This window comes from Mesoplodon densirostris, chromosome 9, assembly GCF_025265405.1.
Source record: "Mesoplodon densirostris isolate mMesDen1 chromosome 9, mMesDen1 primary haplotype, whole genome shotgun sequence".
In the NCBI taxonomy this organism is placed as follows: domain Eukaryota; kingdom Metazoa; phylum Chordata; class Mammalia; order Artiodactyla; family Ziphiidae; genus Mesoplodon; species Mesoplodon densirostris.
The window spans coordinates 28,090,035-28,102,564 of record NC_082669.1 but is presented as its reverse complement, the minus strand read 5'-3'; the positions used below and the strand labels follow the sequence as shown (position 1 = coordinate 28,102,564).

At 54.0% G+C, this 12,530-nt stretch overlaps 1 protein-coding gene across 5 annotated transcripts in view; it reads left to right on the top strand.

Annotated features, from left to right (window-relative positions):
• TNS3 (tensin 3) overlaps positions 1 to 12,530 on the top strand; it is a 235,501-nt gene that overhangs the window by 156,773 nt on the left and 66,198 nt on the right. For all 5 annotated transcript variants that reach the window (XM_060107511.1, XM_060107508.1, XM_060107513.1 and 2 more), the window contains one exon: positions 875 to 2,134. In XM_060107511.1, coding sequence (XP_059963494.1) covers positions 875 to 2,134 — 1,260 coding nt within the window. The remainder of the gene's footprint in view (positions 1 to 874; positions 2,135 to 12,530) is intronic.

The following is a 12,530-nucleotide window of genomic DNA, read 5'->3' as shown; positions in this document are numbered from 1 at the left end:
TTGGGCAAACAGGGAGGCAGAGGAGGATGGAGGGGGAGGGAGGTGCTGACCTCAAGCTCTCTTGTGCTGTTGGGTGCCCTCCCAGCTCTTTGCTGTGAGCCAGGGAGTGGTGACTGCCGCGGCCAAGGCCGTAATTAATAACAGGAGCGCTCTTCCCATCTGCATTGGAGGCCTAATTTTGTTTTCTCGGCCGTCCTGATGCGTGAAGATCAGTGCTTACCCCTCTGTGTTCTGAGGTCCTGCCGTGCCCTTATCAGTGCCTTCTTGGCCCAAAGATGCTGCACTAATGGGAAGGCAGGCCGGATCGAGTTCCTGTGCTTTCTCTTTTCGTTGAGTCGCATATTTAGGTTTCAGCCGATCTCAGCAGGTTGAGGACAGCAGGCTCCTAAATCAGATGTTCTGCCTACCAAAGACTGTTACCCAGATCCCTGGAGGACGCTTCGTAGATGTTGACGGAAGCTCTCTCCTGTCCTAGGCGCCATCCATTCTTGAGTCTTGGAGATTTGTGAGCAGCTCTGTGTTCAACATTCAAACTAAGGATGCCATTAGCAGTGAGCCCTCGAGGCAAGATGAGTCCAGTGTGGAGAGGCCCAGAGGTTCTCTCAATGACTGTTCTCTTCGCATAAAAATGTAGAAGCAGTTCAGGGCCTGAAAATGTTTGATTATTCAGAGTGTTTTCCGTTGGCGTTTGTTTCGCAGGAATGTATATAGAATTCGGGGACCCTAGAGGCATCTTTGGCCTTGATTATTCTAAGTTGTCTGTTGTGAATCCATTTATTTGTTCAGACAGACCTATAGGCCTGTTCCAAGAGCCCGAAGCCCCCTTCCATCCTTGACTTACACTCCATCTCTCTGTCTCTCTTCTCCCCACCAGTGCTGCACACGCAAGGCCCTGTCGACGGCAGCCTTTACGCCAAGGTGGGAAAGAAGAGCGCCTCGGATCCCAGTGTCCCAGGTGGGTCCCCCGCTGTCCCGGCCGCCAGCAGCCCAGACCACAGCGACCACACCCTGTCTGTCAGCAGTGACTCGGGCCACTCCACGGCCTCGGTGAGGACCGACAGGACTGAGGAGCACCTGGCTCCAGGGCCCAAGAGGGGCCTGAGCCCCCAAGAAAAGGCCGAGCTGGATCAGCTGCTCAGTGGCTTTGGTCTTGAAGATTCTGGAAGCCCCCTCAAGGACATGAGTGATGCTTGCAGCAAGTACAGCGGGACCCGCCATGTCGTACCGGCCCAGGTCCACGTGAATGGAGACAGCACCCCCAAGGACCGAGAGACGGACATCCTGGACGACGAGATGCCCAGCCATGACCTGCACAGTGTGGACAGCATAGGGACCCTCTCCTCCTCCGAGGGCCACCCGTCAGCCCACCTGGGCCCCTTCACCTGCCACCAGAGCAGCCAGAACTCCCTCCTGTCTGATGGATTCAGCAGCACTGCTGGCGAAGATCAGCACGGCGCTCTTGCCCCAGATCTGGGCCTCGCCGTGGAGCCCCCGTACGAGCGGGAACAGGCTTTCGGGAGCCGCGAGCCCAAGCAGCCGCAGCCTGTGCTCAGGAAGCCTTCCGTGCCCGCCCAGACGCAGGCCTACGGGCAGAGCAGCTACTCCACGCAGACCTGGGTGCGCCAGCAGCAGATGGTGGCCGCTCACCAGTACAGCTTCACCCCCGACGGGGAGGCCAGGCTCGGCGGCCGCGGCACAGCTGATGGTTCTGGCCTGGCGCAGACCCAGCCTAGGGTCCCGCTCACCCCTACCCGGGGGGCCAGCAGCAGAGTGGCCGTACAGAGGGGCATAGGCCCCGGGCCACATCCCCCCGACACGCAGAGACCCCCTCCCGGCAAAGCAGCGCTCAAACCCAGGATTCCAGATGTCAGAGTCGTGAATGGTAGTGGCCCGGAGCTGAGCACAGACCCTTCCCCTGGCTCACCCACCCTGGACATCGACCAGTCCATCGAGCAGCTCAACAGGCTGATCTTGGAGCTGGACCCCACCTTTGAGCCCATCCCCACCCACGTGAACATGCTGGGTAGCCAGGCCAACGGCCCCGCAGCCCCAGACGGTGTGGGAGGCGGGCTGCGGGCGAGTGGCCGCCTGCAGGACATGGGAGAAGGCCCTGGCAGGGCCCCCGCGAGGCAAGGTGAGCTGCTGTTCCATGGGATGCATGCTTGCGTGGGTCTGTGTTTTGCAGAATAAGGATTTATGGAAGAGCGCCGGGCTCGACGCAGGGTCGGGGGAGGGGAATGAGGAGGACAGTTGGGGCCCTGGGCACAGCCTCGTGGGGACAGGCAGGTAACCGCGCACTCCAGGTGCTGAAGATGTCTCCTGGCTGGCCACGCAGGAAGTGGGAAGGCTGTCCGTGGGGCAGCGGCCTGCGAGCTGGAGAGCCAGGGCCATGGGGGTGGCTGGAGGCGGGCAGTGGCAGGGGTGCCAGAGGGGCAGGTTCCGGAGAGTCGGGGCCGAGAGGCGCAGTGGGAATCTCGGCCACCAGGCCTGGCTGCAGGGTCGCGGGCCCTGAGGACGTCCCTGTGTGCACCCTGCAGCTCTGGGGGCTGTCCTGGGTGGGAAGTGGGCACTGTGCAGGCTCTCACCCTTAGGGCACGGCTGTGCAAGGCCAGGGCCAGGCCTTCCTGCCCACCTGCGAGACCTGGGAAGGCTGGGGGTAGCTGTGGCGGACAGAGGTGGCCTCTGGGTGTACGGCTGAGTGGACGTGGGGCAGGGAGTTGGGATCCGGCCTGTGACAGGCTCTCCACGTTGGCGAAGCAGAGGCTGTGGGCCCTGGAGAGCTGGCCAGGGAGGCCTGGGAGGGTGCCCCGCAGGCCGGGGGCACTGGGACAGAGGTGGGGTGTCCGGGTCAAGGAATGGAGTGTCCGTCTAGAAGCTTCCGCACAGAGGAGGCGGATGGGGCCAAGGCAGGCGTCCAAGCCTGCTGAGGTCTTCGGGGGTGGAGGGGGGTGTGGAGCTGCAAGGACCCAGAGGTCACCTCGGGGCTGAGAGTGAGACCAGGCCCTCCCGCGTCGGCGTGTTGGTGTGCGTCCACCTCTGGGGCATCAGCTGGTTCCCTAAAGGCCCTGCCTCTAGAAGTAAAGACCAGAGGGGTGACAGAGGAAGCGCTCTGTCACTTCCCCCTACTCCCGAGTGTGACCCTGAGTGCCGAGCCAGGAGACATGGGGCAGGGGTGCCGCTTTTGCCTCAGGCATTGTTCTCGGGACCCTTTCTTCTTCTTAGGCCCCTGGCTACAGGGGCGGATCCTGTCTTACAGTTGAGTTTCCAGAGGTGTCAGGAAGTGGCCCGCCCAAGGTCACATAGGTCATTCGCAGTAGAGCAGGATTCGGCCCCTGTGGCTGCACCCAGAGGCCCTGCCCGCTTTGCAGTCAGATGGACTGGATTGCAGAACCTCCCCCGCAACCCCGGGTCCAGATGTCCTGGGTTACCTGAGCTTTGCAGACCTTGGTGCTACTTAGCTGTGTATTTGGCGGACTGTGTGACTTTGGGTTAAGGATGTAGTCTCTGAATTTCTGTTCGCTCTATCTGTTAAAAGAAACCCTATCACATACCCGGCTGGTGGAAGTGTGCAGGAAGTGCTGGTCCGCACGCCCCTGTAGGGTACCTGGATCACGTGTGTGGCATCCCCTCTTCCCTGAGTACCTGTGCCCCTGGATGTAAGTAACTTGGAGCTGGACGGAGCTGGAAGAGCCTCCTGGGAGCAGATTATCAGACTCTACCCTGTAGCCGTAGGACAACAGCAGTAATAGTAGCAGCTAAATAGTTGGAAGGATTTGGATGTATGAATTCGTAGAATCAGACACATTCAGGAGATTCTGAGTTTAAAAAAGGTTTCAGGGGCTTCCCTGGTGGCGCAGTGGTTGAGAATCTGCCTGCCAATGCAGGGGACACGGGTTCGAGCCCTGGTCTGGGAGGATCCCACATGCCGTGGAGCAACGGGGCCCGTGAGCCACAACTACTGAGCCTGCACATCTGGAGCCTGTGCTCCGCAACAAGAGAGGCCGTGATAGTGAGAGGCCCGCGCACCGCAATGAAGAGTGGCCCCCGCTCGCCGCAACTAGAGAAAGCCCTCGCACAGAAACGAAGACCCAACACAGCCAAAATAAATAAATAAATTTATAAACTCCTACCCCCAACATCTTCTTTAAAAAAAAAAAAAAAAGGTTTCATTGAAAACAAAGCTATCTGCATCCTGTCTCTTATCTCACCAAACCTACTTAAAAGAAATTGCTTGGAAAAATTAAAACCAGAAACCTTTTTTTTTGGATTAAAACCTCCTTTGAGATTTGGAAGCAGTTGGAGGCATCCGAGTGTATAGGGGGAAAAGGATTCCAAGGCTCAGGTTACAGTCTGACAGCCTCCTTTAGTTCATTTGTTTTCCAGTTGATGGAACTTGGTCCCTAGTGACTTCTTCTCCTTTATTCTTGTAGCAATAAAACATAGAGCCTGGGATGTTAGAAAGTCTCTTCATTTCCTCCACCCTTTAGTTAGCTTTTCTTAAATTACTTGATAAGCTCATCGCTGTAATTATTGGAATTTTAATTTTAGATCTTTTCTAGTTCCTTGTCTTATAAAAATAATGACATTTTTTAAATTAAAGGACTTGAATATTTCAACAGACCCGTAAAATTCAGCACGTTAGGTTATTAATTATGCAAATTCAGTTAGAGTGTTTATTAATCCATTCACGTTTGATAGGAACCTCGGGCGTTTGCCAGTTTTCTTTTATACTTTTAAAACTATGGTGATGTCAGTAGATTAGGTATAAGCAATGTGGATGCTAACCTTCAGAGACCTTTCTGAAATTTGCACGTGAGCTTCTGGTAGGAGGCCTGAGCAGCGATGAACACCTGCCAGCGGGGCAGCTCATAGCTCACAGCATGAGGACGGGCCTTCTGACCCGGAGCTTGGCTTTCAACTCCAGAGTCAGCTCCTGTTTTAGGAGAGTGCCAAGCTGGGAAGTGTAGTGCCTTTGAGACTTGCACTACATTGATGAAAAGGATCTGGACGGTGTAAAGGGTTCTCCGAACAGCCTGCATGTAGACTTCTGGCTCTCATTCCGGGACATCTTGTATTGATAGAAATCCCATCAAAAGAATGTGCACGTCTGTAGCTTTCGGCCACTTGAATTGAGGTGGAGAGAGAACTTCCTTCCCTCCCTGGCTGGTATAGAGGACACTGGAACCCATTTGATTTTAATATTTAAATGTCAGTATTTACACCTCTCGGTTGCAAAAAGCTAGATCAGCCAGCAGCAGAAAAAAATCACTAGATGGCAAGGAAATTTCATAAAAGTGTACAACTAACCAACTGATTCTGAGTTGTGGAACATTTCAGAAAGTTTGGGGATGCTGGAAACCTGTGCTTGGAAGATGTTCCAGATCCCCAGCACACATCCATCCCCTAGATGGGGGAGGCCAGGGCTGCCGAGCTAAGCTGGTCCACATGTGGCTCTCGGTTCTACCATGCTGAGTAGGAAGGGGACGATGAATCTGAAAGGCTCCATGACATTCCCAGGATGGTGGCTGTCATGCCACAGATGCATTGTCCCATGTCTGTGTGCCTGAGGCTCAGCCCTATTGATGTGGGGCAGTATCTGACCAGAGCGGCGTCAAGTCTTGCACACAAATGGGAAGTAGGCCGGAAAGTTCCAAGACGCTGTATCTTCTACGTGAGACCCTCCCTGGCCTGCCTTGCGTCTTGCCCCCAGATGCTGACTGCTGCACAGTGTCTTAATCCTGGCTGTACATAGAGGTTTGTCCCAGAGACCTCAGCATCCTGAAGTCAGTGAAATCCTTCACTCTTTGCAGATCATGTCCTGACTATGAGAAAGACCACCAGTTATCTGCTGGTAGAGAGTTGGGAATGGTATTACCTGGAGCTCCTTCTGGGGACTGCTGCATGTCCTGCACAGCTCACATTGCACCAGCTCTACAGGCAGCAGCATGCCCACTGTGCCTCTGGTTATTTCTGAGATGAAAATTATATGTGAAGGCTAAGCATTTTCTGAGAAAGTCTACTTGCTATCAGCACAGTAATAATAATGGTGAGGATGGTGATGGTTGTAGGGATAATGATGGTGGTGATGGTGATGATGGTGGTGAGGGTGATGGTGGTGGTGGTGATGATGGTGATGGTGGTGGTGGTGATGATGATGGTGATGGTGGTGGTGGTGATGATGGTGGTGGTGGTGGTGGTGATGGTGATGGTGGTGTTGATGATGATGGTGGTGGTGGTGATGGTGATGATGGTGGTGACGGTGATGGTGGTGACGGTGGTGGTGATGATCATGATGGTGGTGATGGTGGTGATGGTGGTGGTGATGGTGATGATGGTGATGATGGTGGTGTTGGTGGTGATGATGGTGATGGTGATGATGGTGGTTATGGTGATGATGATGGTGGTGATGATGATGATGGTGGTGATGGTGGTGGTGATGGTGATGGTAAAGATGATAGTGAGCACTGCCACACAGCTCCTGCCCCATTCCAGGTGCTATGTTGAAGCTTGCCTGCATCACGCCTGACCTTTATGCCCACCATAATGTGTAAAAAACCTCCATCTGTCTCACTATGCCTCTCATGGCTGAGCCCTTATTCCACTAAACTCAGTTTTTGCCACCAGATCGAAACCCCTGGAGGGCAGTGCCAGTGACTTACTCATTTTGTTTACTGACACATGGGAATGTTTGTAAATAGAGGGGATCTGGTGCTGGTGGAAATGCAGGTGACCCTCCAAAGACCCATGTGTCTCTGCTGAATTGACACGGGGACCTTAGCGAGGTTTATCACGGGCAATGTAGGGCACCAGTCCCCACCCATGAGGCGAGAGTGGCCCCTCAGAGGTGGGGTCTCAGAAAGCCCTGGGAGACCTTGTAAAATGGGGGTGAGATGTGGCGGCGTTTCACTCCCTGTAGGCGCTCAGCACCTCTGCAGCTCCCCTGCTCTGGGCTGACACCAGACCGTGCTTCAGCCACAGCACGTCTGGGCGCTGCTGTGGCCTCATGCTGGGCCAGCTGCACTGAAGCCCTGCTCAACGGTGGGTTTCTTGGATCACATTTTTTAAATGAGGGGAGATTTCAACTGATGGTACCCAAGTAACAAAAGAAATGACTCAATCTGTGAAGTTTATGATTCCATGGATGGCATGAAGCCAGCTCTGTTCTCCTCATACCTATGGGCTCCTTGTTTCCTGTTGTCAAGATATTTTAGTCATGGTACATCAACCCCAACCCACAATTGTCAGACCCTGGCAGACCCTGTGTTCTGCTTGCAGATGGCACTGGGACACTGCCTGTGCTCCTCATGTGCTTCTGCAGACAGACACAGACGTCCCTGCATGAGTGCTCCGTGAGGACTCATTTATGCTGAAGGAAATTCACAATAAGTATCAACTTTCAGTAATTGATAGTGGAAAGCCTGCCAATTTAAATTACATGTTAAAGGGGCTTCCCTAGTGGCACAGTGGTTAAGAATCCGCCTGCCAATGCAGGGGACACGGGTTCGAGCCCTGGTCTGGGAAGATTCCCACATACCGCGGAACATCTAAGCCCATGTGCCGCAACTACTGAGCCCTCACGCCTAGAGCCCGTGCACCACAACAAGAGAAGCCACCGCAATGAGAAGCCCGCGCACCGCCACGAAGAGTAACCCCCACTCTCCGCAACTAGAGAAAGCCCGCACGCAGCAACAAAGACCCAACGCAGCCAAAAATAAAAACAAACAAATAAATAAATTTATTTAAAAAAATTATATGTTAAACCCAAACCAAAGGGATCCAGTGTGAGAACCTGAGATCCTCAGCCGTGGGTCCACATCGTGAGTGTAGGGTCCCTGAGCGCGGGCGGGAGCTGCAGCGGCACGAGCCCACAGGGGCACAACAGGAGAGCCAGGAGCATCGGGGAGAAGAGAGCGGGGCCTTTCCAGGAGGAAGTTCCGTGGAGGCTGTGCAGATACTGGAGAGAGGCAGGGCCCAGGTGTGCGGAAGTGCAGGTGTGTTCGAGGACCGGGAATCCAGGTGCACGGAGGAGAGGGAAGAACGGGTGAGCGTGGACCCTGCCCACGTCCGTCATGAGACAGAGTGCCTGCCCTCAGGATTTCCACTGTTCCCCGAGGCCGCAGATTCTGACGGCTGGGGAGGGCATCTCAGGCTGACCCCGGCGTCACCCACGGCAGAGGATTCAGGCCGCCATGGACCCCGGCCAGGGGCTGCGAGGCTCCTCCTCCACGTCTGAGGCTCTGGGGCAGCCCCCGTGCTTCCAGGAGAAGCTGGGCTCCACAAAACCAAAAAGTCTCCGCCAGCATCGCCCGTGCTCAAGGCACTACTGGTTCCTCTGGTCGGATGAGATGGAGGATGACGTCCAGTCACAGAGAGGAAGCTCGAGGTCAGAAAGGGCGGGTGACGGAGGCTCAGACTTGGCCCATGGGCTCTTCCTGCGTGGCCAGCCTGTGTTAGTTCTTAGGCCTTTCCCAGAAGAGGGTCCCGGATCAGGGTCAGAACCTGCTGCAGACTGTGGTCTGGGGACGTGGTGAGCAGAGAGCGAGGGCTCAGGTCTTTTCTCTCCACCCTCAGGCCTTTCCGCGTCGCCCTTCCGAGACAAGATGACTGTTTTCAGGTCAGGGGGTGCTCCTGTGTCCAGGGGGCAGGCCCTGGTGTCCCTGCAGGAGCCGGCCGCAGAGTGTGTGGGGCCAGCAGCTCTGTGTCCTTGGCAGGAGAGGGCTTGTCCCACCCTTGGCAGCTGCAGGCGACCTCAGTAATAAGAGAGTGAAGGATGATCTCCACTGGTTTCCTCTGGGAAACATAAAGTGTGAACTCCCTGGAACTACATTTTGGTTCTCTTTCGGTGGGTTTCAAACGGTGAGGGTGGCCTGGCCATAGACAAACCTTTAGATGGCGGGTGTTACGCTCACAGGTCTAATGCAGTCTGGGTTTGGGTTCACTCATGTCGTCTGAAAAGCTCTAGCAGAGTAGAGCTTAAGGAAATGTGTCCATACCCCTTCAGCTGAGTCATTTTCCATTCAGTATTGCGAGATGAGAAAGTTACAGAGATCTGTTGCAGAACAATCTGAATATGCTTAACATTATTGAACCGTGCACTTAAAAATGGTCAGGGTGGTAAACGTAATGCTATGTGTTTTTTAACACAAAAAAAGCGAGTACACTTTTTTTTTTTTTTTTTTTTTTTTGCTGTACGCGGGCCTCTCACTGCTGTGGCCTCTCCCGTAGCGGAGCACAGGCTCCGGATGCGCAGGCTCAGCGGCCATGGCTCACGGGCCCAGCCCCTCCGCCGCATGTGGGATCTTCCCGGACCGGGGCACGAACCCGTGTCCCCTGCATCGGCAGGTGGACTCTCAAACACTGTGCCACCAGGGAAGCCCGCGAGTACATTTTTAAAGCTTAGAATAATTTCTTAATTGATCTGCTTTGTATATGCATCTTTGCATCCCTTGGAGTCACTCAAAGTCATGGACTCCTCTGTGGGTGTCTGCCTGACACTGTCTCCCAGCCGCCACTTCCCTCTCTTTCCCTTCCTTCCTTCCATGCATAGGGTCCTGACCACACAGTTCTGGAAGGGGTTCATGGTTAGAGTTTCTGGCTGCCCACTCTGATCATGGTCCCTGAGCTTGGCTAATTTAACTCTAACTTCACACCTGCCCACTCACTGTCCCCTGAAACCCACTATTCCTCTCAGCTGCCCAATCAGGCCTGTACCCACTGAGCCAGGCGGTGAGCAAAGGCACGCGGGATCCCATCGGTGTCACCATGACAACTCTGGATGCTGTTTTGAACCTGAGTTAGAGCATGTGGTTTCAGGCTGTGTTTAATGCTGACCAGTCTCAGTACAGCTGCACGATGCCTCCTGCCCTCGGGACACACAGGAGCCAGCGGCTGGGAACACGAGGCATAGTGCTTCCTTCAGGGAGCCCGAGGCGGCCTGGCCTCTCATTCAGTGACCTCCACCTGTCACGGGCTCTCTGGGTTGTCATAGGTCAGCCCAGGGTCACATTCTCCCTGAAATGCTTCCCTGACCACTGTCACTTCCCCATGTGCCCAGGGCTCCCCCCATCTCCCTGGACAACACTGGCCTGTGACTGTGCCTTTGCTTTTCCATCACCCCCCCACCCCACTCATGAGCTCCTGGAAAGCAGAGGAGCCAAGAATTACAGTGCGGGGGGCGGACTTCCTCCTCCCCAGGCCCACCAGGGAACCAGGATAAAGGAGACTGTGGAGCGAGGGCCAGTGAGCCCAGGCCAAGGGCTTCTGGTGATGTTCCTGTGGACTCTTGCTCTCCGTTTGCTGCCACAGGTGAAATTGGGCTTTCTCCACCAGTGAGGTCCTGTCACTGGAGGTGAACGGCAGGCAGGGTATTCATGTGCCATGAGAGACCACCAAAAAGAGGTTCCTGCCCAGGGGTCAGGACGGGCCATGCCACTTCAAACTGATGCTTTAGGACCATGAATAGTGGTGGATGGACCGATGCCCGCAAGCGCACATTTAGTGATGGAGTCGGCTTGTTGTGCTGCGGGGAGCTCTGCATGCTTCTAGTTTGGAAAAGACTTCAGAGCGAGAAATGCACGGTCACTGCTGGAAGCTGTTGTTGCAACTACTTTCTTTCATTGCATAAAAGCACATTATAAGGCTTCCCTGGCGGCTCAGTGGTTAAGAATCCGCCTGCCAATTCAGGGGACACGGGTTTGAGCCCTGGTCCGGGAAGATCCCACATGCCGTGGAGCAACTAAGCCCCTGCACCGCAACTACTGAGCCTGTGCGCCACAACTACTGAAGCCCACGTGCCACAACTACTGAAGCCCACGTGCCACAACTACTGAAGCCCACGTGCCTAGAGGCCATGCTCCGCAACAAGAGAAGCCTGCACACTGCAACAAAGAGCAGCCCCCGCTCGCCACAACTAGAGAAAGCCCGTGCAGCAACAATGAAGACCCAGTGCAGCCAAAAATAAATAAAAATCAATAAGTTAAAAAAAAAGGCACATTATAAATCTGAGAGTTGATGAATCAGTTCCTTTTGCTGCAGCGACCCGCACCACACAAACAGGCAGATTCGGGTGCCCCACGTGGTCACTTTGACGGGCGTCTCCCGACGTCCCTGAGAGGCCTGGAGTTGCGGCCTCTCCTACTGGCTCTGGACTGCCTGGGCCAGCCTGCAGCTGTGGCTCTCAACCCCTCAAGCCCATGGTTCTGTTTTTAGAACATCTGTTTTCTGATGCCATCTTCACTACCCTGAGATCAGTCATAGCTGATGCAAACTACTTAAACACATAATTTAAAAAAACCTATGTAACACCCTAACACTCGTGTTAAAGGATAAATAAAAAGAAAGCAATTTAAAATAAAATAACGTGCATCTCAAGGTGAAAACCCTTGGGCAGGCCAGCCTAGGAAACAGAAATCACCCCCTCAGATCTTTTTTATTGGGGGAAAATGCACCTAATGTAAAATTTACCATTTTAACCATTTAAAAATGTACAATTAAGTGGCATTAAGTACCTTCACAATGTTGTACAACCATTACCACTGTCTAGCTCCAGAGCACTTTTGTTATTTCAAAAGGAAATCTGTACCCATTGTCAGTCACCCCCATTCCACACTCCCCCAGCCCCTGGCAGCCCCTAATCTGTTTTCTGTCTCTAGGGCTTTGCCTCTTCTGGACATTTCACATAAATGGAATTGTATGATATGTGGCCTTTTGAGTCGGGCCTCTTTCACTCAGCATAAGGTTTTGCAGGCTTAAGGCTGAGTGATATTCGACTGCATGGACAGCCCACACTGCGCTTATCCAGTCATCGCTGGATGGTGACCTTTTGGTGATTGTGAATAGAGCTGCTGTGAACGTTCACGTGCAAGTATTCATTTGAACCCCTTTTTTCAGTTCTTTGGGGTAATACCCAGGAGTGGAACTGCTGGGCCACGTGGCAATTCTTTTGTTACTTTGCCGAGGAACTGCCCCCTCAGATGTTTGAAAGTCCGCTTTGGAGACCCCCGGAGGCCAGTAGTGACCTTGCCTTTTGGTTGCTGTGCAGCTTTTTACATCTGTGCTTTAAATTACAAGCTTACTTTGAGTAAAACATGAGCGTATTCCTGAAATTTCTTATAGTAGAAGGGTATGCTTCCTAGCTTTTTGGACACAATCATTTCCCTTTTAAATATGTCATTCTAGAGGAAATGCTACCACCTAACCAAGCACTTTGGAGTTCCCCAGTGGAAAGGGTGTTCACTTTCGCAATCCAAAAGGTAGGCTTTTTTTTTTTTTTTTGCTGTACGCGGGCCTCTCACTGCTGTGGCCTCTCCCGTTGCGGAGCACAGGCTCCGGACGCGCAGGCTCAGCGGCCATGGCTCACGGGCCCAGCCGCTCCGCGCCATGTGGGATCCTCCCAGACCCAGGCACGAACCCGTGTCCCCTGCATCGGCAGGCGGACTCCCAACCACTGCGCCACCAGGGAAGCCCAAAAGGTAGGCTTTTTTACTCGGCCTCTTGGTGTGCTTTTGCTGGAGCCCGCTGGTCTCATTCCT